At 41.4% G+C, this 26,045-nt stretch overlaps 1 protein-coding gene across 1 annotated transcript in view; it reads left to right on the forward strand.

The window, feature by feature from the left end:
- Positions 1–304: 304 nt before the first annotated feature.
- pgap1 (post-GPI attachment to proteins inositol deacylase 1) overlaps positions 305–26,045 on the forward strand; it is a 33,302-nt gene continuing 7,561 nt past the window's right edge. The window contains exons 1-23 of the mRNA XM_088931444.1: positions 305–524; positions 4,456–4,609; positions 5,538–5,713; positions 5,970–6,141; positions 6,233–6,393; positions 9,314–9,366; positions 11,248–11,314; positions 11,677–11,782; positions 11,960–12,018; positions 12,485–12,568; positions 13,926–13,975; positions 15,084–15,135; positions 15,536–15,613; positions 15,939–16,014; positions 16,685–16,758; positions 17,001–17,052; positions 17,364–17,430; positions 17,698–17,803; positions 19,607–19,645; positions 23,191–23,284; positions 23,573–23,663; positions 24,452–24,691; positions 25,425–25,560. Of these exons, the coding sequence (XP_088787570.1) occupies positions 393–524; positions 4,456–4,609; positions 5,538–5,713; positions 5,970–6,141; positions 6,233–6,393; positions 9,314–9,366; positions 11,248–11,314; positions 11,677–11,782; positions 11,960–12,018; positions 12,485–12,568; positions 13,926–13,975; positions 15,084–15,135; positions 15,536–15,613; positions 15,939–16,014; positions 16,685–16,758; positions 17,001–17,052; positions 17,364–17,430; positions 17,698–17,803; positions 19,607–19,645; positions 23,191–23,284; positions 23,573–23,663; positions 24,452–24,691; positions 25,425–25,560 (2,319 nt within the window). The 5' untranslated portion in view covers positions 305–392. The remainder of the gene's footprint in view (positions 525–4,455; positions 4,610–5,537; positions 5,714–5,969; positions 6,142–6,232; positions 6,394–9,313; positions 9,367–11,247; positions 11,315–11,676; positions 11,783–11,959; positions 12,019–12,484; positions 12,569–13,925; positions 13,976–15,083; positions 15,136–15,535; positions 15,614–15,938; positions 16,015–16,684; positions 16,759–17,000; positions 17,053–17,363; positions 17,431–17,697; positions 17,804–19,606; positions 19,646–23,190; positions 23,285–23,572; positions 23,664–24,451; positions 24,692–25,424; positions 25,561–26,045) is intronic.

The raw sequence follows: 26,045 nt of genomic DNA on the forward strand, positions 1-26,045 counted from the left end.
TCGTACGCAGAGTGCTAGGAAAAGCCAGCCAGACATTAAATTGCACAGCAATGACAAGAGGTGTTAAGTTTCGCTGCCGACCTCAAGAACATGGCGTATGTCTCTAGACAGCTTCTCCACGCTGTCGGTGTTAGATGACATCACACATCTGAGGAAAACCCGCCTTTTGTAGTTTTCTTCTATTGGCTTTTGATCGGGACTTCCCCGTATGGTATTGGAGGCCAGTAAAGGCAATCCGCTGATGTCATGGAGGGTGTTTGCCGGTGTTGCAGTGTGCATTCCAATAGGCAAATGATGTCCACAGTTGACGTTAGGGAAGCGAGAAAGATAAAGACCGAGTAGTAGAAAAAGGGGAGAAAATAATATTGAGAAAGAAAACTAGCGAAAAGGAAATGAGATTCGTCGCAGTGGCCTTCTATGGCTGTCTTCTGGCACTGCTCGCTGTGGGACTCCGCGACCTGCTGTTGGGATACGAGGAGAACAGATGCAGCATGACCTACATGTTCGAGTATCCCGAGTACCTGGTGAGTCCTGGGAGACACGGGGCGATTGTTTCCATGGTGACCTCGGGCTGGGGCGGCTGCTCTTCACTCTGCCCGGGAGTCGGGTACAGAGAGCACACTTAATCCGCGGACTGTGCTCTCAGCGTTGCTATCTGCTCATACTAGTGACATGCTCCTGCTGAATGACAACAGGCGATTCCATCATGTGTGAGAAGCTTGTTCCATGTCAGTTTCCCTCTTTTTATCGTACTGATCGACCACACCCTGCTTGTGGTTGCTATATACTGTACTGTGTACGTACTGTATAACAATGCTACCACTGTGTAGCGCCTGGAAAACGAGATTCAAATTTTGAATGAGCCTCATGTTGTTGCACGTAGCGTTTTGAGGAAGCAATAAAACAAGAATTTTAACTGCAAACGCCCGCCTCTGCAAATCTATTTTAAATACGGTCTCACTGGAGTTGTATGTGTTCTTCTGTAATGTAAATGACTGTAGTTTGCAGACCGTAAAATATATCAAACTTTTAAATCTGATCTTTCCCCCTGATACTTGTCCATCTCATCATGTATTGTATTACATTCATGCAGCAGGAGAAGATTTAATGCAAGGTAATTTAACAGAATTCTTACTCAAATGCAGCAGGTTTAGCAAGAGTATTTAGACAAAGAATGAGGAAGATGTAAATTCTGAATAGCTCAGAACATGTTTTTCTTGATTTTATTTCTCCCTTCAGTGAAAAAAAAGATAAGGGAAGGCACTGTAGTTATCTCCTTCTTCCATAACAGAATTAGATTATTATTGGATAAATAATACCTTTTAAAAATATTATTTTGACTCAAACCTCTTTTGTAAGAAAACCGAAAGCTTGGAAGTGCATCTTCATTTTACAAGTACTTTTAACCAAAAATAAATTGTACAGAGCTGATGAGAGGTCTTGGGTGTGTGGCACTAATGCTTCCCAAGACTGCCCTTCTACTTCTCCCTTGAGATTGAGATGAAATGGGCCTGCATGATCCATGATTCCAGGAGAAACTTATTTTGAGTCATGGGGGGATTTTCTGAGTTTCTGAGGTGTCTGTCCTTATTCATGCCTCTTTAGAGTTTGAAAAAGTGCACTTCTAGCTAGGCCTTTCAAGCCAAAGTCTGAAAGACAAAAAGTTATTTTAAGCATGGCAGAAGCATGAAAAAAGTAACAGGTTTATTTGAAGCTGAAACTGTTTTTGTCCCTTAACTAAATGTGGGCAGAGAATACAATGCAATAGTAGTTTTCTTTCCTGAAAAGGTGATGTAACTTGAAATTATTGATTCATCTAGAGTGTTATAATGTAGAAGCCTTCATTTATTCTCTGATCCCCTTCGGCATTCACCTAGTGTGCGAAGTTCACATGTATCTGGGATTACAGATCTAGATTCTCCTTGGAAGGTGATTAGACAATTAATGCTTTGAGACTGAGATTATCCTCCGCCTGTCTCTTCTCTGAACTGTCCACAGGAAGGGGGTGGAGTGATGATAGAATGGGTTTCTTTGATTTATACCCCCTCCAGGCATCTTATTCAGGCATCTTATCATTCTTTCTGTCCATATGTCTGCAGTCTTCAGCAAAACGTCACATGGTCCTTACTCAAGTGTAACATGAATCATTTAAATGTTAGTTTATGGATATAGGTGTATATGGTTTTTGATTTTTTTAAACGTATTCAAGCTAAGAATGGTAAGTGTAAGACATTTGAACATAAACTGATATGCTGCAAAGAAAATCTACTTGCTTGTCACATCAGCACTACGGACTGAAGGTGACTGCATTAGACCGAAAAATACAAAGCTGCAGTTACAGTAGACCAGGGCTGCCCAATTGTGATCATGGAGGCCCACACACCTGCTGGTTTTTGTTCCAGCGTTCCATTACACAACTGAACCCTAGCATTGACTTCATTATTGGATTAATTTGAACTGTTGGTTTTTCAGCTCTCAAACATGTTGGAGGTTGCTTTTCATAAGGAAGCAAATCCTAAACTTTTAAATGAATAGAAATAAACTTGTAAATGTTCCATTGAAGCAACTTGTTAGTTCAGGAACAGGTAAAGGTTCATTCCGTGCTGAAAAGAAAAGAGACACAATATTTCGGCTGCGGAGCCTTCTTTAGGTGTTAAGCCCAAACGCTGTGTCCCTTTTCAACATGGAATAAACCTTTACTTGTTCCTTTGCAGCCTATGCATGCTGACCTATGCATGCTACCTAATTCAGCTTCTTGTTTGTTCAGTTCAGGTTTCAATTAAATAATGAAACTCAACTGGAATGAAAATCAGTAGGTACAGTAAGTGAGCCTTCTGGATAGGGCACTGCTACTGTGTTAGCCCCTAAAAGTTTTATTCTAGTTCGGCTTTCAGGAACTCATTGGCTCATTTTCTAGCTCAATTAACCCACGTGAACAGACTCTCCAGACCCTGGTTGTGGACAGCTGTAAAACTAACTGCACTGGGGTTTTGTTGGGTCAGTGGAGTACTGTGTGACCTCTGGCACCATCTTGAGAGACAGAGAAACCAAGAATCCTGTCCTGTCTCAACATGGCCCTTTCCCACCTTGTCCTGGAGAATGATACCATTCAGAAAATGTGCTAAATCTGTTTGTCGCCATTCTGTTTTGTTTCATGAATTGTAACATGCATGAGTTTATTTGATTGTTGTCGTCTGCTGGAAATGAGAACCAGAGAATATCTGTATGAGTGTGGGGACATTGCACAGTTTCAGTTAAAATTAAGAAATTATGTAAGAGCACCCACGTGCACACCAAAAAAAAGTAGATTTAAAAATTAAAATGTGGAATGTGTCTATTTGTAACAGGCTGGTGTAACAAAGATAAACAGTGTTTTTTAGTAATAATGCAGTGATATCACACAAAAAAAAACTTTTGTGTCTGCTGAATATTCTGGTTCACTTTAGTTAAGCTCGGGTTTCAATAGCTGTCCTGCCTCTCAGAGTTGTAGAGCCAGGAGTGTGTTCAAGCTGGATTACTTCTGGACTCCATTTTTATAATCAATCAATAATTTATGAACTAATGTGTGTATAATTTAGCCCATACAGCATCTTCCCAATGTTGCATCCCATGTCTAACAGACAAAGCAAGGGAAAGGGACAGAGACAGGGAGGCAGAAAGAAAAAGGATGGCTGGTTTGTCTATGTGGCTCAGTGGAGCAACTGAAGTTACTGCTGCCTCTCCAGCAAGACCCTTTGTTTTTGACAGTACTGTTAGTAATTGATAGATGAGTAGACTGCAATTGAAAGCCTTCTTCCAAGAGCAAACAGTGGAAACAGTAATAAATATGAAAGATTTTAACTAGTTACAAAACAGCAAGACTACACAGAACCTGTGTTTTTAATTTTCTTTTTAATGACAGGTAATTTGTAGTTGAATTTAAAGCTAGTAATCTTATACAGTACATGAAAAGGCCATTTTTTTCCCCTAGCCATGCAGATGATTGAGAAAGAGAGGTGCCAGAGACTGAAGGATATATGCTGGTGCCTGAGGGAGAGAGAGAGAGATTTTTAAGACCGCTCTGTCAAGCTCTGTGAGGAGGGAACAGTGTGCGTTAACTCCCCTCTGTGATGAGATCTATAGACGGTCCATCGGCACAGCTCCCCTTCACTCCTCTCCATCAGTCTCTCCCTCTTTGTCTCTGTGATTTATGCAAAATGCAATAATGGATCTAGGGTGGTGGGGAGAATAGCCGGATAAGTGAATACCAATGAAGATATGTGTTTGGGTTCCAGGGCTGCAGGATCTTTGGGGTGCTCTGCTCCCCAAATTGTCTGTGTCTCATGATCTTGGCTGCTCTGGCCAAAGTGCTAACTGCTGTTAGACTGGTCTAGACGTGTCCTGCTGTTTGTCCACTGTTTGAGCTAATGGTGCCAACTGTTTTCAATCGCCTGTGTATGTGTGCTGTCACTGTAGCGGATTCAGCTGCCACACCGTGTGTCACAGAGGTATCCAGGCTATGGGCTCTACCTGTACGGGGAGGGGCTGTATGCCCAGCACAGCCGCAGCCTGAAGCTCAGCGGCGTGCCTGTGCTTTTCCTTCCCGGAAATGCAGGCAGCTACAAGCAAGGTGAGGACCATCCCCTGTTGCTGTGCGAATTTATCTGCAGTTCCTAGGGATTTCAAATGACAGAAGGCTGTTTGGAAGTATAGGTACCAAAAAACAAGTCATAAACATGCATTTGACCAGCAAAAAGCGCTATTTTATACTTGAGTGAAAGTTCCAGTTTAGTCCTGCAAATACACATCAGATGTTTAACTCTCATCCAAGCCCCATTCAGTCTATGATGAATGCCATGTCATTATAACAAGATGTTTTTAACATTATTCATTTTGTGTTCATGTCCTACTGTAGGTTCAAATCATACTGTAGATTTTGATGAAAGACTTAATAAAATGTTTTATTTTTCAGGTAGGTAATTTCTTATTCCTAAATTAAGTGTAAGCTAATTTGGGTTGAGACTGATGTTTACATAATCGTATTGACCACTTGAAAAAACATTAGTTGGTGTGAGCAATTTAATGGAGACATTCAATAAAATATTGTGGCTCCTTGCAGTATTTCTATTTCACTTTTCTTTACTGACTACTGGGCAATCAGTGACTGAACCATGTTTGATTTTCTTAGTGGTTGACTCAAGTGTCAGTGTGCACACCATGCTGTCTTGGAGATAAATGGACCCCAGTATTCTCAATATTCCTCTACGTTAAAGTCCTTTGTCATTTTTTTTATTCAACATTAACAAACAAATCAAGCCATTATATCAAAGTGCTTAATAAAGACAGCAGAAGATTGGTAGTGACCTGAGATAAATCTAAGTGAGATCTAAGTGCTGTTGAGTCCCTAGACCCCAGCAGAGGCGCTGTGTGTGTTCGTGCTGCATAAGTACACATCAGTCTGTCTCTAGAACTGAATTGTCCTCTTCCAGCAACAGTCGTGCTTTTAAGTCATGTCATCAAGGTTAATATCTCTGGCCCTCTCCCCTGTCCCTCTCCAGCCCGGTCCCTCGGTTCTATCGCCCTCCGGAAAGCAGAGGACATCGACAACGGGTTCCACCTGAATGTGTTCACCATCGACTTCAGCGAGGAGCTGGTGGCTCTGTACGGCGGCAGCCTGCAGAGGCAGACGCGCTTTGTCCACGAGAGCATCAAGGCCATTCTTCGGCTGTACAAAGTGTGTGCGAGAAAATAAGTGGACTGACTACAAGGAGTATCTTTACCAGTATGGAGATACACACAACAAATATGTCATGAGTAATTCCTGTATGTGGTAGTACAGCAGCATATATTTATCTGCACTATAAATATATGAGATACAGTACATGAGGTTAGAGATGCTGTATAATTACATGCGTCTCATTGGTTGTTTTCCATAAATGACTGATATAATGTAAAACTCACCTGTGAATTGTTTCCACCCTCTCCTCCAGGACCAGGATACCCCCCCACGCAGCGTGGCTGTGGTAGGGCACTCTATGGGGGGCATCGTGGCACGTGCCCTCTTCACACTTCCCAAATTCAGTCCTCACCTTGTCAGCCTCATCCTCACTCAAGCCAGCCCGCACCAGGGTCCAGTCCTGCCCCTGGACCGCCACCTCCTGGGTGAGACACCGGCTCACCCTGCTGTGTGACAATGTGCCCGTCTCTCTCCGTCCCCCTTTCAGCCTCTTCCTCTCTCTTTCTTGGGATCCAGAGTTCTATTCCACTGTCCGGCGTCACTGGTCTTCGGGGACAGGGGATTTGCGCAACGTGACTGTGCTGTCCGTGGGGGGTGGCTACCGGGACTATCAGGTGCGCTCTGGCCTAACTGCTCTGCCTTGCCCTCCTGACGATCCTAACAAGCTCTCACTGGTGGTAAGACACTGTTCCTGATCTCATTCTGCTGCCTTACAAAATACAAGCCCGAAACAGCAGCCATGTGCTCAAAGCCACACTCTTCAATCACAAGCAACATGACCTGGACGCTTTCTGGTCTCTGCTTAAGAACAATTTCAAACGAGACGAGACCTTTCACCCATTTGGCAAATAGTAGCTAGCTGGTCATAGGATTTCATCCATCTGCTTTTTGAGAGAAGTCAGGGTATTGGCTGCAGTAGCGAGATTTGCGTAGTCCTTCGGATAAAGAAATGACTTCTGTTTTGTTTTGAATATACTTTCAGTTATTTTCCACATATGTCCTCTAGTTCCAGAGCAGCAATATTTTCTCCTATAACATGGTGATGAAAAATGTACACCATGTTCTAAATGAGGTATTACCACTGCATCATTCAGTTTTAAAATTGTACTCTTTTGCTCTGCAATCCTCCTGAAAAGATTTCATTGCACATGTATAAAACTTCTGTTGAATTCTCAGTTCACCTGTTGTTTCTTGTGGCAGAGCACGTGGTTGGACAAATACAGATCTTAGTGTTGAGGTAGTGGATTCATTATACATTCTACACTATGTACAGTAAATTTGTGAATGCCAGATACAGGCAGTGCGATAAGCCCCCCAAAGACTGTGCAGCTTGAGAGACCCAACCTGGGGCATTTCCACCTTTGTGTCTTATTTTATTTAAACATTTTATGACCAGCTCATGCCACTAAGCCTTTTAGAGCTCTTTATTCTTTGCAAAGTGATTTTTTTAAATGACTTTTGAAAGTTGCCAGTATAACGGCCACCACAGGGTAGGCTTGGGCAGTTAATAATCTGCAAAAATGTAATAGTCTAAATAGGCTTCTTATTTTAGTGTTGTATCAGGAGAAACACTGGAGTAGGGCTGGGCGATAATTCGATAACGATAATTATCGCGATATAATTTTTCTCGATATAATTTTAACAAGAGTTCGATAAATGTTCAATATATATTTTTATGCTTTGCGCATCATATGCGTGTGCGTGTTGCAGACCGGGCAGCTAACGTAGTGATGTTTACCCACACGGTGGTGGCTGAAAGGATTGTCGTTAGAGTGGAGAAATGAGCGACACTGAAGCAAATGTAGTGCTGCCAACGACCAGCTCGAAGGACGATGACATCGTCGGCAGAAAAGGTCGTTCAGCTTCGGTAATTTGGAGATATTTTGGCTTTTTATGATCAGACATAAAACAGAGCAGCATGCACTGCAAACTGTGCCGCAGGTCCGTGCCAGCAAAGACAGGCAACACCACGAACCTATTTCACCATTTAAAACAACATCACCCATTAGAACACGCAGAAAGTAAAAAATTACAGTCACAAACTAGTGTTGTTAGTGAAAGGGGACCATCTATAAGCACCAGGCCAGTATTCAGTGTGACTATACAGCAGCAAACCATAGTAGCATCATTTTCGAGCACCGTCCCTTACGACAAAAAAACGAAAAGACATGAAGACATCACAAATGCAGTTGCATATTGCATTGCAAAAGACATGCTTCCCAATAGCACTGTCGAAAATGAGGGATTCAAGAAGCTTATCAGAGTCCTTGACCCCAGATACGAGCTACCTGGTCAGAAACATTTTGCACTGACTGCGCTTCCTCGGCTGTATGCAGAGTGTAGGGAGATGGTAGAGCGGCAGCTGCAAACGGTGCCATTCTTCGCCACTACTTCTGATATGATCCCTTAAAGCACTTTAAACTTTGCAGTCTGTCTGAGCCATCTTCTATGTGTGTTGTATCACACAGCAGTATTTAATTTTTCTATTAAGATATTTATTTTGTAAATTTGACTCATGGATATTTTGACATAAAAAAGACTTGGAATACTCTCTACCTCAGATTTGTTTAATGTTTCTGCTGTTTGGCAAGTGTTTGCTGTGTTCTTAAAATAAAGAGTTGTTTAATTTACCAATTAACTGTCTGGTTTCTTCAACTTTCCCTCAGGAGAAAAAATCTGCCTTTAAACTTGAAAGAAATAATGATTTGACATTTATCGTGATAATTATCGATATCGACTGATATGAAAATTTTTATCGTGATAATGTTTTTGGCCATATCGCCCAGCCCTACACTGGAGGCAGTAAAACAAAGAGTGAAAGCTGGATGGAACAAGTGGAGAGAAATAACTGGAATAATCTGTGACAGGAAAATTCCTAGAAAGTTAAAGTGCAAAATGTACAAGACTGTGATTAGACCTGTACTACTATATGGAGCTGAATGCTTGGCAGTTAGAAAGAGGGAAGAGAACTTGATGAGAAGAACTGAAATGAGGATGTTGAGATGGATTTTGCGGATTTCAATGAAGGATAAGATCAGAAATGAAGAAATCCGTAGACGATGTAGGGTGGTGGATGTGGTTGAAAGATGCGAGAGGCGAGGTTACGGTGGTATGGACATATCTTGAGGAGGGACGTTGAGGAAGTAACAAAGAGGGTAATGGAATTTGAGGTGGAAGGTAACAGGGGAAGAGGCAGGCCTAGAAAGAGATGGATAGATTGTGTGAGAAAAGATATGGAGGTATGTGAAGTGAGTGAGGAAGATGTGCTTGACAGACAAGTGGAGAAGAGCAACCAAAGCAGCTGACCCCAGGGCAGTCTGGGACTAAGGCTGTGAAGAAGAAGAAGAAGAAGATCAGCATCTACTTTTAGGTAGTTCCGTTTGTCTCCTTGCTCAACTTTTTTGGAAATATTAACTGAGGAAACTGTTAATTAATCCTTTTAACATTTTAAAAAGCTTTAATCATACTTTTTTTTAGCTGTTGTAGACCAGATTAATCAGTCTATCCTGGACTGATTCTGGTTCTGGACTTACTTGAAAATATCTATATACTGTACAGTATGTCTCTGTTGTGACTGTTTCTCTCTGTGTTGGACAGAGCACTGCTGTGCCCAGGACCTGGGTATCGACTGACCATTTGTCTATCGTGTGGTAGGTATGCATATGTTGTAGATTGACACTGCACAGAGACCCACAGGTGTAGTTTTAGGTTTATTTTACTGAAGATATTTTTCAGTAGTTTGCATGACAATTTATATTGCTACATACTGTATAAACAAAATCAAAGGTACAAAATATATGCGTAGTATAGAGGATATGTCTGAAAGCATGAAAATTACAAGCACGAAGATTCTTCTTGGTGTATGCTGTTGGTGTAAGTTTAGGACCTTATGTGGCAGAGCCAGTGCAAAAAGCAGAGTCTTCTGCACTGTCATTAATCAGCAGTCTCTTTTTCAAATCCTGCTTTGTGCCAGAGCAGTCAATGTTTTCATTTTTGGAAATCCAGACTGCACAAATTTTCGCCTTCAGTTATAAAAGTCTTTTCTGTGTGGAAGTTGTTCAGGTTATTTTTTTATCTATATAAAGCGTGTCTTAACATAATAGATTTATATATAATTTATTATAATTATTATAATAAAGCTTTCGTGTATTTGTTAGGATCTCCATGGTTGAACTTGTCTTTTTGGAACTGAAACAGTTAATTCTTCTGACAGTACCAAATGATTAGGTTTATTGATATCTCTAAATTGCCACTTTGTGTTCAATGCAATTGTTTGGCTCTGGTTTGCTGTGCTTTTTAGCAGTAATAAGTAGCTCTCTCATCTTAAATAAAGGTTGCCATGACAGTGAAGCATAGGAATAATGCCCAACTCTGTTTAAAATTCACATGGGAATGTAGTTTTCACTTTACAGTTGTAAAGTGAACTGTCTACCTAAGGAATCAAATTTACTTTGATTTTCAGGTGAATGCTAGTATTAGCCCTAGGCAGTGCTGGAGCAGCGAAAATATCCTCAAGAGGGTGCTGTTTCCTGCAGTACTATCCAGAATAGCCCTTATGTTTGCCTGTGGTTCAGTGACTGTGGGGGTCAATTGTCTTGTTGTTTAGGGCCAGAATTCGTCTAATATTATTGGTCAGTTAAAAGTAGGAGTTGTGTCAGACCTGGAAAAAGCATATCACAGTCAAACTATTAAGTAAGATTATTTCATAATAAGATGAAAAGTGTTTCCTGACTCCAGACCTAGGGATCACTTTGTGATTTTTAATCCAACTAGTACTTAACCATCTATTTCCTAATCTAAGATACTTCTTTACTTCATTTTTAAAACACTCACATATTTCAGGTCCCAAACAGACTAGGGCATAATGCACGTCATTGTGCACTAATTGTCTACAAAGGAACATCCATCCATTTTCTCATTGCTTTATCCAGTACGGGGTCAGGGGGGAGCTGAAGCCTGTCCTGGCAAGTAACAGGCATAGACAGGATATAGCATGGAAGGGATGCCAGTCCATTGCATGGGATACACAGTCACGGCAGGGCCAGTTTTCCCAGAAGCCAGTAAATCTACCAGCATGTCTCTGGACTGGGAGGAAAATAAGGCACTTGGTGAAAACACACAAATTCCACACAGATAACACCCCAGGTCCAGAACCGAGCTCAGGGCCCCAGCAAAGCGAGGCAGCAGTGCTGTCCAATGTGCCACTGTGCCACCCATGCAAAGGAGCATTTAAATCTTATTTTGTATGTCTTTTAAAATACCAGAACAGCCTCCTCTTGTTTGTAAACTTCATGTTGTATTCTTTCATTTTTTGAAAAAAAAGCTTTACAAGTGAAACACTCACATCTTCTGGGAGCCTAAATGACCTGAGCAATTATTCATCGTGCATGCATAGATAACTTGCTGAAAAGTAAGTGGATCAGTTTTCAGTAGAATTACATTAGAACTCAGAACTTTTTAGCGGCCCTGGAACTGTGACTGGGCATCAGTGTGTTTGTTGGTCTGGGTGTTATGTGTCTGTGTTCTTCCAGGTGTAAGGAGCTGGTTTTGGCCACCGTCAGGGCATTCTTTGACCTCATTGACCCTGACACCCGACAGGTGGGTACTGCACCTCTTCATGTACGACAACAAGGCAGTCAATTAGATTCAGCACCAACCTGACATTTGTTCAGCTCGTGAAAGAGCTCATTCATACAGTATCTCCATGAAAAAGCCAATTCATAACTCATTCCAAGCATGTAGAACATTTATTGCTTTAAGGAAGTGATTGTTTTGACTGCACTATGCAGTTTCTAAACACAAACAGACCTTCACACAGAATCTTAAATTGTTTCATGTATGCATTTAATATCTGGATAATCCCTCTCCACTTGTTATTGTGCTGCTTACTTGGTTTCAGTCTCTGTGGTGATATTGTTCACTTCCCTGTGTTGAAATGTTGCCCTGTGTGATCTCTCCAGATGACGGAAGACCCTGCACGCAGGATGGCTGTTCTTAGGCACCACTTTGTCAGGCACCCTGTCAGGTTGCTGGCCGAGCAGGATGATACAGTGGTCACCTTCCCAGGTGACTGGCTCTGTGCTGTGTGTCAGACAGTGAGCGAAACTGGAGGTTGTGTCTCTCCTGTCAAGGAAGGGAGCAGAATCCGTCACCTTTGCTCCTGCAGTGCCTTTGGGTCTTTTAATGTTTTTCTGTGCCGTTTGTGTGCAGTGTTAAGAGCTGTTACTCTTTTGCTTCTCTCAGGGTCACCAGAGTTGTGGACAGAGGTCCATACACCCAGACTGTCCTACAGCTCCCCCAAGGTAAGCTTCTTTGCCCAAGTTTTCACAACCTATCTCTTAAATATCTACAGTATGTATATATAAATGTATGGGAATGTGATTATTAATTAGCTCTGGCTGATTTACAGTTGCAGAACACAGAATCATCTAAACAGATTCTGTGTATATATAATCAAAGTTCAAAGTTATCTAGGCCGATTGTAGGCTAACATTGTAAAACAGCAAGAGCTATTCATATAAGAATACTCCTATTTAGTGACAGCTTTCTGTTAAAACACAAAATATTTAACAGTAAGCCAAATTAGAAGTTTTCATAGTTGTCTAATGTTGTGAAACAGTAAAAGATAATTAATATCTGGTTTATCCCATAATTTATGTATATTATTAGATGTTAACCTGTCAGTATTTTTGTCTATAGTTGAATATTTAATTAACACATTTTGCTGTATTTTCTCATGTTTTTTTTTACTTTTTCCATTCTGTGCAGGAACCTAGGGCCAGATATTTTATTTTCCCTCTTTCAAGTCGTAGAAAAAGCCATAGTCACTTCCACTGCCAGAACAGCAATCTGGTAAGAGAGCCGGTCTGCCGGGCTCCTGTCCTCAGGGTGAGGGGAGGGGTGGTGGGCAAGGAGGGTAAGTGTGGAGGGGTAGAAAGTGGCCAGAGCAGACAGTGATGTCTGTTCCTTCACTGCAGTGCCTCACACAGGACTTTACAGGTCCTGTTTAGGGAAGCAGTGCGTTATTATTGGGCAAAACAGCTACTCACTGTAATTTTAATCAGCTATTGAATAAAGTGATAGAGATTAGGAGTGTTAAGATGGCTTAAGATGGAGGTATGAGTGTCATTTGCTGCACAGTACAAATGTACTGTATATTTCTTCAGACCTACAGAGTAGGTACTTCTTGGATTAGTAATGTTATTTTAAAACTTTTGTTTACTTAATTTAGTCAACAACAGCAATTCTTAAGGATATATTTGATTTGGACAGCTTTAGAAATAACTTTTTGTTGCGGATGCAGAGATGCTGCTGGGTATATAAGATGATTCCTCCTGTTAAAAGCAATGCTCTGAAATAGCAGGCCTGCTGAGCATATGCATGTTTATTTCTTTATCTGAAAAAAATTGTTCAGATTAATTCTGACGATAACCCTTCTGTATAAACAGTGTTCAAATACATGTAATAAAGGAATTGATTGACCGAACACTGGAAAACAAAGTGAGAGACATTGGTTACTGATCTGCTGTTACAGAGTTGCAACAAAATATATTCAACATGACTGAAAAACATACTTTACCTGTCCAGCTTATGAAACTCCTCTAGGCACTGATTACTAAGAATATCTAGTGGTCTGGTTGTAGCCTCATGAACTGCCAGGGCATGGAATTTAACCCTCTTGAATTTACTATGAGTGAACTGGCAGCAATAATACTTCAATATTGAATTTTCAATTATTCTTGAAAAACACTAAAATAATGTTCAGTATATGTTTGTGCTTTTTGCTCAGATAGAACAGATTCACAAACAACAGTTTAGAAAAGTGTTTAAAAATATTTTTTTTAATAATTGCTTCCTTTTGAAAAGTTAAATGTACCTGAGCTAGTTTGTGTAAGCTGTTTTATAAATATTCCCCTGAAGTTCTTTTTTCTGCACATTCAGTGGAGATATGATGCTACAGTATATACATTTATGTATATGCATATGCATTTATTATTTGTGGCATATAAAATTCAGTTGATCAAAATTGTTATTTATCCTACTATATTCCATTATTTCCAGAACAACAGCTTTCCTTATTTCAGTTTTCCAAATGCATTTATTTTTATTCACTCACAAATGACAAGCATTAGTAAGCTTCCAGCACTTCAGCTCTTCTTTGTAACCAATCCTGCATTCTCATGAATGCTGTGTTATTGCTGTGTTACAGGAGATGACCAGCTGGCTGTTTGGCTGCACTCAGAGTAACGGCTCCATGTGGTGAGTATGTGCCTATACTGTCTCTCTGCACTTTGCTTTTTTCACAGAAATCATCACTGGTCTGTGACTTCTAATAAGACATTCTTCAGCTGTTGCTGCCTAACTTGTGGACCTGTCCAGCTGATATGTTTTAGCAAAACAAATAATTTCTCACCCTCATCTCCTACATAAATAAATTCCATACTGGGCCTAGGGATGTACCCAGTGACCTCCTGAAGCAACACATCATCCCACGACAGGCAAAATAAACCAATGCTCTCACTCAATAATCAACTTTATTGTCATTACAAGGATGTCTAAACCTGCTGTGCTTTGTTTTACAATTTTCTTATTAGTATTGCCAATGTTAATGTTGACGTTGTCTTTTGAAACAAGGCTAGTGGGGTTTCCTGTTAAAAAACATTCACTTTCTAAAGCGGTCCCCCGGCCAGAGACTGGGACACCCTCCCTTCCTGTGGCCTGCTGTATTAGTCTGTACTGGGGCTCGGCTTAGTCCACTGGGGAGCAGACGTGGATGTACCGTACATGGATGTATGTGCTGCAGGGCCAGGAGGCAAGGCTTCAGCTCTAGCAGATATAGATTTAAATATGGATGGAGAAACAAAGATTGATAATTGATAAAAGATAAGATTGTGTTTCAGTGGGGGGAATTCTGTCTTGTACTTGTCCTCTGAAAAGAGTTTAAGAGAGTAAATAATCTGCTATAAAATGGTATTACCTGGGAGGATTTTCTCTAGGACTCAAAACGGTACGCATCTGTTAACACCTGTCAGTGCTGGAGGCAGGGGGAGTTCAGCGGATTTGCTGAAAGGGATATTTAAATTGATACATTATGGTAATCAAGCATTTGAGTTGTTCTATTGTGATATTGATTCTATGATAAGATTAAGGTCACAGGTAAACTCAAACCTCCGCTTCACTTGATATCCTGTCAGAAACATTGGGGTTGTCGGTCAAGTCTCTCAGGGGAAACTGATCTGAAGAATTACAAAAGTAGTCCTTATTCTTCACTAGCATTGCAGGCTAGTTATAGTAGATCATCTGAAGGCTGTGTGCTCAATGTGCTTTGTTGGTAAAATGTGTTGTGCTTTATTTGCAATTCTCTCAGTCTGCAAGCTGTGGATCTGTCCTGGGACACAGAACTGCTCCCAGCATACAAGGTAATTCCTCCATTGCAATGCCTGTCACACATTTTGTTCCCTGTCTTTCCCTGTTTTGTTTTTTGTTCTATTTAAATGGAGAAACTGCACAAGAAGAGGAATGCAAAACTGTTATGGGCATGCTTTGGCTGAAGAAATAATATGACATGAACAGCCCTGTGTGAATTAGGAAGCAGTGGGCACATGGTGGGACTCTGAGAACTCTCAGAGGGTCAAGGGTCACCGGTCCATTGCAAGTCCACAGTTCCATAACGAGGAGGGGACACTTTAGAATAAACACTTCTCGGCCGCATGTCTTGTCTATTTGAAAAAGAGCAGGGGTTAGAGCTGGGGTTGAGGTAGATCGTGGATTGAGGTTCTCTTTGGGAACCTGTTTCACATGTCTGTCTCTATCCCCCAGGTTGTGACAGTGAAGCTCAGTGACCTGCCCTCGTTCTCTCACCTGGTCCTCAGCACTTCCAGCCTCAATGGCGGTCAGGTAAACGCTAGGCCTGGCGATACACAATAGTACGCAGTTGACAATGTGGTATTTTACCAAGATTTAAATAGAAGGAAAGACACAAGCGTAGTGTTACTAGTCCAATCAGTAGCAGGTGAGTGATTTAAACTCATAGTTACAACCACGGGTGAGCAGTTCAAACACAAAGTCATTAGGTTGTTGAACATGGTGTTTTGGATATTTTAATGATGGATCCTGTAAATTAAAGACAGATTTTCTTAGTTCCACGCCCACCAGGATGAAGGTTGATAAATCAGATAAATCACTGATAAACCAGTGCCCCTCTCTCTGTGTGCGCCTGCAGTTCAGTGTGGAGTGTGAGTGGTTCAGCGAGGACTCCCGGACTGCCTCTGTCCCCGTCCCTCACATCCTGTCCTTTGGTGAGTGTCCGGCACACAAAAGCTGGTCTTCCTTTAAAACGGGGGGGAATGTCATTGGTTTATTTTTAGGTATTTATTACCACTTGAGTAATTTTTGATGAATGAAATTAGTTATTTGGGTAATAAGAAACTGATAAGAACAGTCTATTTTCATAACATTTTCAATAGCACCATTTTATTTGACGTATATTAACAAAGGGCAACACGGTATTGCGGAGGTTAGTCACAGCTCTTGAGTCCTGGGTTTAAAAGCAGACTGTGTGGAGTTTGCTTGTTCTCTCTGTGTTTGTGTATGTTTTTGATGAATGCTCTGGCTTCTCTCCAAAATGTGCTGGCTGGGCTAATTAATGCTTCTAAATTGTCCCTGTATGCCCTATCTCTCTGGGATGGGGTCCAGGCTACCATGACCTTACAAGGAATAAGCAGCTTTCTGATCATGAATGGGAATGTTAACAATGTTGCACACCCCTGTGGAAGGACAGGTTACTACTGCCCCTTTCCTGGCACAAGGGGCAGTACCCTACTACCTACACTAATTACTTTAAATTGGTTGGTATACTGACTGCTCGATCTATCTGATTAAGGGCATCAATCCGGCCTGCTACATCCATGTACAACTGTTTTAATAATACCAAGAGGTGAGTAAAAATGTCAATCTGTATCTGGACAGGCATGTCCATCCGTGAGGTAACCCTGAGCTCCCCTGCACTGTTCCACACTGTCGAGCTATTGGATTTCCACCAGGTACAGCTTTGCATTTGCTTATTTTGTGAGGATATGCCAAATAATTATTTTTTGATAACATACAATGGTTTGAATTTTTACAATCGACTTTTAGTCTCCCCAATAAACCACCTAATAGTCAGAACTTGACGTGCCATGTTTTACAATTTTATTATTCATATTGCCATCTGTAGTTTTGACTAGTGTTTGTGGGGGTTATAAAACAGTTGTAGAAGTACTTTCTCTCTGTCTGGTGTTTCCAGGTTTACCAGGCTTTTAAAGTCACCATTGAAAGCCAGTGCAAAGGGACCAGAGGTAAGATGAGCTCTTCCTTTTCCTAGGCATGATGTAGGCAGTCTGTACAGGGTCAGAGTGTGATGGGTGGGAGTCTTTAAACATGGTCCGTGTGCGTTAGGACTTTTTCAGGCTATCAGACAGCAGGTGATTTAGAGGCCTCTACCAATGACAGGTGTGAAGAATAGGACCCTATAGGATCCAACAAGTGATGTAAGGGTCTCTAGAATGATCTGGTTATAGTGAACTAGTGATAGAAGATAAGAAATGATCTCTGCAGGTAACTGGGGTGATATGAGTCTGTATCAATCCTATCTCCTGTTTTACTACAGGCAGACTTCCCAGCGTGTACAGGCTGCAAGTTCCCTGGTTCCGAGAAGACTCCTTCACAGCTGCTAGGTACAGCTGCTGTTTGTTTTGTTGGCAAGATGGATGACTGTTATTTACTGTAACTCTCTGTGGTTCTGTGTGCCCCTTTATCTCTTAGTTGCTGTCTGTGTCTCACAGTCTTTCTCAGCATCTCAATTATGGTGAGAATCTCTGTTTCTTGGTGAGAGACAGGTGTCCTTCATTGTCTCTAAGTGAGCCTCAGGGCCTCTTTGCATTCTCTTACTGCATAGCCGCTGCCTGTCTTTCAGTGACTTTGTTTCCCTCTTTGTCTGCCAGCGTGCCTTCAGTGACTGAGATATTTGCCAAGCTGCACACGAGTCGCCCTGACAACTCCTCCAGCGCCATCCTGCAGCTACACACTTCTCCAGACTGCCAGTACAAGGTAGAGCTCACACAGGCAATGGCACCATGCTGACAGAAGAACAGTTTATACCAAAAATGGCTGCTGACATAGTGCCTAGCAGACAGTTGAAAAAAATAATCATGCTAAGTAGACTGTACTGCAATGGCAAGCTATTTACTTAGGCAGTTAGTTGTGAGTTAGACATACTTTAGTGATAACCCAGAATTCCCTGACCTGTTACCGTAAAGCAGTGGTGTTAAGTTATGTACATCTGTCATTCAGCAACCAATTTAAGCAGTTATACTGGATAGTCATTGAGGAATGATATTTACAACTGGATTCAAATGAATCAGCGACACAGCTGATTTTTATTACCTGCAAGTTATAAGTAGGTAACTGCTGCTCTCATAACAATTGATATCAGAGCAGGTGGCATGGTTAATGAAGCGGAGGCCCTTGGTGCCTTTGTAGTTGCAGAGATGTGCTGGTTGTAGCAGGTCTCCAGTGCCAATTCCCCCCTTTTTTATTACTTTGGCAGGTACAGTAATTGGTTTCACAGAAATGTTACACAGCTAATATGATGACAGCTGAGGCCATCCTGTGTTTGTTTGTATATGCTGTGAATTTGCGTTCTGTGACTGTATGATGTCACTAATGAAGTAAAAAATCACCAAATATACAGTATTCGGCCTTATATTAAGAAGTACGCTAAGGTTCTTAAATCCCCATTGCTTCAAAAGGGGGTTTAAGAAATGCTCATCTCTAGGGGCATTCATCAGGGATGTCCACTCTTAACTTTGTTGTTTTCCTTGTTTTATGAATAACTAGTTTAAGCTATCTTTTGAAAACCATTTCTGTCCCTTACTGTTGCATGTTGCTGTGATATGATTATATGCTATATATACATACAATGCCTTCCAGTTCAAAGCACATTTATTACCCATTTTGATGGCTTGATTGTTTTGCAGTGTTTCTTTAAATTTTGCAATGAAAAAACAGGCATGCTGGCAAGTGTCCTACTAGTTAAAAACTTCAGATAACTTGATGTTGGGATTTATTCCAATTTAAACACTATCACAATATTTGAAGAATGTGTCTTAACTCCCATTTTCACAGTTCTCTTAAAACTTGTGTCCTTAATAAAAAATGAATATGATTCTGTGCTTTCATTTTTTCAATTTTGATTCCTCTTTCTCCTGATTTAGGGTATTGAGATTAATTGAATTTTGAAATGCTTATGGAAAGGGAATCAGCCTCATAATAAATTCTTCAGAAAGAGAATTCATGAAAGACATGAGGCCTGGCTCTGTCAAACTTTATTTTTAATTTTTACTGTTTTATTCCTGTCACTCTTATATCTCGGCTTCAACTTTAAGAAAGCTTGGTGTCTCCATATAGGCTTAAATATTAAATTTATTCTAGAATTCTCCTTAGATATTAGATATTCATTTTGGCTTCATAATTACACTTTTTAAATACAACCTGGGATTTTGTGGAAAGATTTTGTGAGAAGTCCTGAAATGTTTTATTAGAAATGTCTTTCTCCACTTCACAGTGAAGTAATAGAGTGATTCCCATTCTAGCAGATAATTTGATGATGATCTTTGCCTGTTCCAGGACTTCCAATCTCAGTACGAGCTTCATGGCTTGTTTGTTTACATCTTCGCACTGTGCACTTATAGTGTTCCCTGAGAGGTGAAGTGCAAAAAAAGACTGGCTTCCTTTGAGGTTTCTGTTAGTGTTTTCATACAAACCTTTTACTTTCGTTGTGGAAGAGCTGTATTAGAATAAGGCTCTGGTTTGAGCAGCACAGTTCATATATATTTCCCTTTGTCTCTCCAGGTGTCTGTCCAGACCTCTTTCTTCCAGGTGCTTGGACAGGTAAGACATAGAATATGGCTTCATCACAGCTTGTTACCATGTGTTATTGCAAGGTTATTTAAACAATACTGTGAACGGAATAGGTTAATGAATGAGGGAGTTTGTGCAGTCTGGTTTGCACAGGGTGTGCTCAGGAATTAGGTGGTGATTCTTAAAGGTTAGCTATATTATCTACAGTGAGGTCTGAATATCACACGCTTATGAATTTAGCCTTTGATTTGAACTCTCTGCAGGTTGAAGGCTTTGACACTGATCTGGGCAGGTCTAGACATGTCTTACCTGCTTCTCAGCATGACATTTTTCATTTGTCTGAATTCACGAATTCAGACAAACAGTGTCTGAATTCAGACAAATACAAATTCAGACAGTGGATATGTGGCAGGACTGTCTCCCCATACTTGTGGAGAAAATAACATTCCCTTTTCTGTATTTTTTTCTGCATCTTTTCTCTTATCTGTGAGTCTGATAATACTTTTCAGTTCTGTTTCAGTTCTCTTCCTCACTGTTCCTTGCTCTGGGTGTTGTAGATTAATTACCCCTGTCGTTCTTTTATTGTCCCACCTCTGGTGCACGTGAATGAGGGGTGGTACGATCTGCACATTGGTTGCAATGGGTCCATCCTACGCTCAGATTTATAGCTGTTCCACAACAATGATGCAGTAAGTTGGGGGGAAGCAGGATAGGGAACTGAAAAAGCCAGAATGTGGCAGATAAAGTGAAGAAGGATAAAATATCAGGAGAGATTTAGACAGAAACTAGTGAGAAAGCAATCAAAGGATAGCTATTAAGAAGAAAAGAGAACAGTTCATGTGAAGAGCAGCCTGGTCTGAAGGCCGAGAGCAGGGGGATGTGTTAGGTGATCTGCTGAGTTCTTGAGGGGTTGTTCCTGGCATCTTCCTCCGCTCCGAGTAGCTGGAGTCAATGGAATAGAGCGCAACAGGACACTGCAAACAGAAACACTTAACGTCATCATGGGAGCAGACTGGGAGGTGAGAGAGTGGTGCTTTTTGTTCAAGGTTCTATCTGCTTCTCCTTTTCTAAAGAAGATTAGATTCCATTCTTCAGAAACCTATCACAGTGAGCATATCGTTTCTGAATCAACTAACATAACAGCAGTGGGCCTGATGGAACAATGCACATTTCTTTTTGGTTTTTGGAGAGATCGTTTTAATCCCAGTCCAAGTTCAAGACTGAATATTGCCTATAGGACTTCTACTCGTATCCCAATATAAGATAAGAAGATGAAGAAAATGCACAGATTCGAACCTGCTGCCTTTTTTACTGTGTGGAAAATAATACAAAAAAGCCAGTACTAACTGTAAAGGCAAAGAAGACCTGGCGTTCTGATGCAGAGTAAAGCTGACGTATCTGTGGGAAGATAGTGCTGTGTGGAGCTATGTATTGGGGTGTGTCTTTGCCACTGACTGAGGCCAACCTCTTACAGCACTGTGCCATTCTGGATAGGGAAGGGGCTGAGGACACCGAGGGCCATGGTTTAGGAACAGTGGAGAACTGGCTGGCAGGGTTGCAGCGAGTAAGGGGAGACACGCCAAGCCTGGGGAAAAGAACTCGGTTCTGCCCAGCCAGCCAGCTGGTTCCCTCGGGGACGCCACAGCTCAAGATCTATCCTATCGGTTCTTGGCTTCGGAGGGCCTCCCAAATTCCCCCGTGCACGAACAGCAGACCTGTGATGTCCTCCAAACTCAAAGGGACAGTACCCTGCTCGAGTCAAATCCGGGTGGAAGAGCAGTTCTACAGAGTGGGTCAGGCCCCTTGCCAGAGGCCCAGAGTAGCCCAGATTAGGTCCAAAACAAAGTCCAGCCTCTATCGCAACCAACAGAAGACGGAAACCTGCCTTCCCAGACTCAGCCTTACAACTGTGAAAAAACAGCCCAGAGAAAAGGCATACAGATGAGTTGATTAGGTAAAGCTTGGATGGGGGTCTTGGAAAAATCAGAACAGAAAATGTCATCAGAATGTTGCACAGTGTAATAAAAAATAGCTCTTAATTTTTATATTGAACAGAATAAATGTGTCTGCAGCGGACTTGCAGCCCATCCAGGAGGAGACAGGTGTTGTGTGCTCCTGTCTTATCCCCTGGACTTGGAACTGCCACAAGGATGGGCATGCTGTTAATAAATTTAACTGCACAGAAATGCCTATAAACTGATGAAATCAATGTATAGAGACTGAAGATGTTCTGGAAGCAAGCAGTGATGACGAGGGTTAGACTGGGTGTCGATGAAAACTGTTCTGGTGGGACTTTGGGATCCCTGCTGTTTGAAAAGCTCGGGGAAGGGCGCATCCTGACAGTGGAAGATTCATGGCTCGAGAAAAGACTTCCCAAGTAGAACTGTCCAGTGAGAACAGATTGAGACAACCTGTGTAAGCCCTCACCAAGAACAACTGCTGCACAACTTCTTCCTGCAGGACGCCTGCGAATCGTCCTGCAGATCTCTCCATTGAAGTCTTTCATGCAAGCCTTTTTATTTCTACATTGTCTGTGCTTGGTGATATGATACAACTATCTACTTTCATAAGGAATGTTACAAGTATATATGATTTCAGGATTCAATCCATACTGTGTGCTTTGCAGTGATTTTCATTTTGTTTTCCTAATCAATCTTATTTGAATGAATGATGTGAAAGTAAGTTTGTGTAAATTGTGTTAGTCCTGTCACAGAATAAATTGATTATTCTCCAGATTTTCCCCTGTCCCCATGCTTATTAACACAGTCCAGGTTTGACGCTTTTGTCTCCTTGAGCACAAAAAAGTACTTTCCAAATCATGTAGGAGGTATTTGGTTCTGTTTCTGCCAGTTAGCCTAGTGGGTAAATTATCTTCCTTGGCAGAAACAGCAAAATCACAGTAAGAGGGCTGGATGGATTTGACTCCAGTACGTCAGTGGCTGTTTATGTAAAACACCATATGTTAATTTTTCTCTTAGTTTCCTCTTATCCTCCAAGAGTACAGTATTGTCACAACTGAACATATGGAAGTGAACACTAAGAGCTAAGAGAAAAGCTTTCCATTCACATTGCATTTAACACATGACGTATTTAAATTCTACTGTTCAATATAACAAGTCTATTTCTGAGCAGCATTGTTTTCACTGGTATTAGTTCAGTTGAAGTTTGTGCTCTTCATCATGTCTCGTAGTCTAAATAATCCCTTTAAAAGCTGTAAACCATGTAAGATCTTGTGAATTTACTATAGTTTCCCTTAGTTTTTCAGTCTTCTGTGGCAGTTTTCCTTAAATGATAACATTTACTAGAACAACAGAGCATTCAATTCTTAGTTTAGGAAAAATGTCTCCAAATCCTGCAAATGAGGGAAAACTGGTGAATATAATTGTGTTCTACAGAAACTGACAATTAAGTACAATTAAATAAAAACGAGCAGGACAGAATGTTATGCATGTTCTATGCATTTGCAAGAGGTAAAAGAACTGCAGCCTATAGACCATTGATTTGCCAAGGTCGTGTGCCTGTATTTGTTGGTGGTAGTCTGTGCAGGCTGTCCCTATGCCTTTGTGTGTGTGCAGGTCCTGCGGTTCTGTGGTCCAGTCCTCCCTGTGTACATGGCTGTCTGCATCCTGCTGGCCTGCGAGGGACAGGTGTACTCGCTCATCCACACAGGTTAGCACATCTGGCCTCCTGCAGCACCTTGACCATGCACTTCTGAGCTCACTTTATACTACCTAAAGCAATACGGGTTTCAGTTGTTTACATGGCATCAAGTAGGTGTTTATTAGTTATTAAATTTTAGACATTTGCTGCTGTTTTTTAGACATTGTTCTTTTCTGGCCAGGGTTTTTCATGTACAGATGTACGCTTTGCATTTTGCTGTTGAATGAGAGGTTTTAGACTGTGGTGCTCTATGACAGTGGCATATCGGGATCTCAGTAGACTGTGTCACTGTTGCAGGGCGCCCTGTGGAGCTGGCTGAGGCTCTGGGAGAATCGACCCAGCTGCACAGAGTGGAGCTCCTGGTCTCACTGCTGCACCTGCTACTCCGGTGAGTCTGGCATGAAGTGTTAAAATCTGAAAGCAGATCTAGAAAGAGGCGAATGTTAACCTCACATAGTTCACTTACCTTAGATCATTGTGGAAGAAAACTAGCTGGGAGATTATTTGGATTCTATTTGGAGCAGATTTGGCACTGGAGCTAATGAGTTAATGCATTTCCTCTAATTCAGTGAAAGACTGAGGGTAAACTCATCTGTTGGCAGAAAGATGGGTTTTTAGGGCTCTGTCCTGGCAGAGGGCAGGCTGGGGTGTCTGTGCAGGGGTCTGCATTTTGCTTCAGTACCCAGTAGCCATGTCACCCCATCTACTGTCATCTGCTTCTCTATTAAAGGAAACCAGAGTTTATTTATTTCATAAAGTCATGATGCTCATGTTCTTAAAAATATCATATACCTGGTAATTGGGATCTACACCTTTTTTATGCTTTATTTTTTTAATATTGTCTGAATCTGCTTTTTACAAGCATCTCTTCGTACTTTCTGATTACAAGGCCTCGTTTGTGGGTTAACACCATGACTGTAAGGATGTTGGTGTGTTATACAATATAAATCACGTTGCACATTACATTGCTATTTTAATGCAAAAACAGGTATTGTTGCCAATTTATGAGGTAGATTCGTTATAATTCTAGTAACAGTGTCCTTGCATATCACATGTTTTATATAATGTGGCATGTGCAGCACTGCGTCTCCCTGCAGAAGCAGTGTAGCAGTCTAGTATTTGGGTTTTAGACCTGATATTTAGATTCCCGATATCCCATGTGGCTTTGTGTTGCAGGCTGAGCTGGTTCCAGGCAGGCTGGTCTGCTCTGGGTCTGCCCTTGGTGGACACCTTACCTTTGACTGCTCTAGACCACGGTGTCCTGGAGAGCTCCGAGCCTCTGTCCCCAGCAGAGGGCTGGACGCGGCTGGTCTCGCTCTTCCTGCTCCTGTTGGGCGCTGCTGTTGCATTCTGGGGAGGAGCACTGTTCCGACTGTCCCTTGAGCTGCTGTCATGGATCCTGAGCCCACTGCACAGGCAAGGCTCCAAAGCCAGCCGCAGAGCACAACGACATCATCACCACTGATCTCCACGTGATTCATAATGTTTTTTGGTTCACTAAAACACTATCAGATTCCTGGTAGAGAACAACCAGTCCAAGTTCACTTCTAAATTAATTAATCTGATTCAATGTCACATCTGAATTCAATAATTAATTCAGAGTGCAGCTGTTTACAGTGTGTCAAATTTGTAGACCACTTTTGAGAGTGCATAGGTTTGATTTTAATACAGGATAGAATTTTAGAAATGGATTTCAACTCTGTTTTTTGCCCCTTTTTAAGGGGTTCGTGTCTTTGAGATACTAATAGTATTTAGTACTATTACAGCATGCTACGTGCAGCGACACCTCCTGTTTAAATGAAGATCCACAAGTCTTCAAGACTCTACATGAGCTCTTAATGTTTTAACTGAATAAATTATTGACTTTATGAATTTACTACTGTTTCCAAGGCTTTATTGAGGAGTTGAACTTGTCTGTGAAACCTGCAGGGGCCGTCTCTCTTCATGAGCAGAATGAAGGTGCAGTGGTTTATTGTAAGCATAGCAAAGAGGAGGCCCAGAGAAAGCAAACGTTTCTTTGATGCTGCAGAGTTTTGTAGACATTAGTAGTTGAGATATCTGGGCTGAGGGAGTTAAGGCAATGCTGTGATTAAGGAGAGGCCGGGTTGTATGGAGAGCTGACATAACTCTCTGCCCCTGTCCATCACAGACCTTCCATCATCCAAGATAGTGGGCACCCACTAACACGCTCACGGATCATCCTTATCGTCACTCTGGGGCTGGTCGCCTGGGCAACCTGTGGAGCACTGGCCCTCGTGGCAGTATACTTTCTGTACCTGTACAAGGTGAGTCTTAGTCCTGTCTGTCTGTGCAAGGTGACTTTCTTCTTTCCTTTTCACCTGTGAAACTGAATTGGAGTCGTCTTTAAATCTGGGAGAGCAAAAGGCAAGACTATGGTTCTCTGTGAATGAATGTGTATCTTGCAACATTGAATAAGAAAAGGGTGCTGGTTTGTTTGAAAACTTAAGAACATGTGAAAGCTTACAAAAACATAAGAGGGCTTAGAGAATTGGACCTTCTTGTTTAGTTACGTGTAGTTAATTTATCTGACTTGTACAGGTGTTTCTTTAAAGCTGTTGAATTATTTACAACAACATGGCTAGTTAGTTTATTCCAAATTTTGTGTAAAGGTCTTCCTACTGCTTACCTAAAAGCTTTGTTACTTAATTTCCTGTTACTTGTTTCATTAGTGTTAACAAAATAGTAATTTTAGCTTAGCTAATTTTAGCTAAGCTTTTTGATTTAACAAATCAAATTCCCTCAGTCTTCA

Source organism: Atractosteus spatula, chromosome 13 (assembly GCF_055471065.1).
Source record: "Atractosteus spatula isolate fAtrSpa1 chromosome 13, fAtrSpa1.hap1, whole genome shotgun sequence".
Lineage (NCBI taxonomy): Eukaryota > Metazoa > Chordata > Actinopteri > Semionotiformes > Lepisosteidae > Atractosteus > Atractosteus spatula.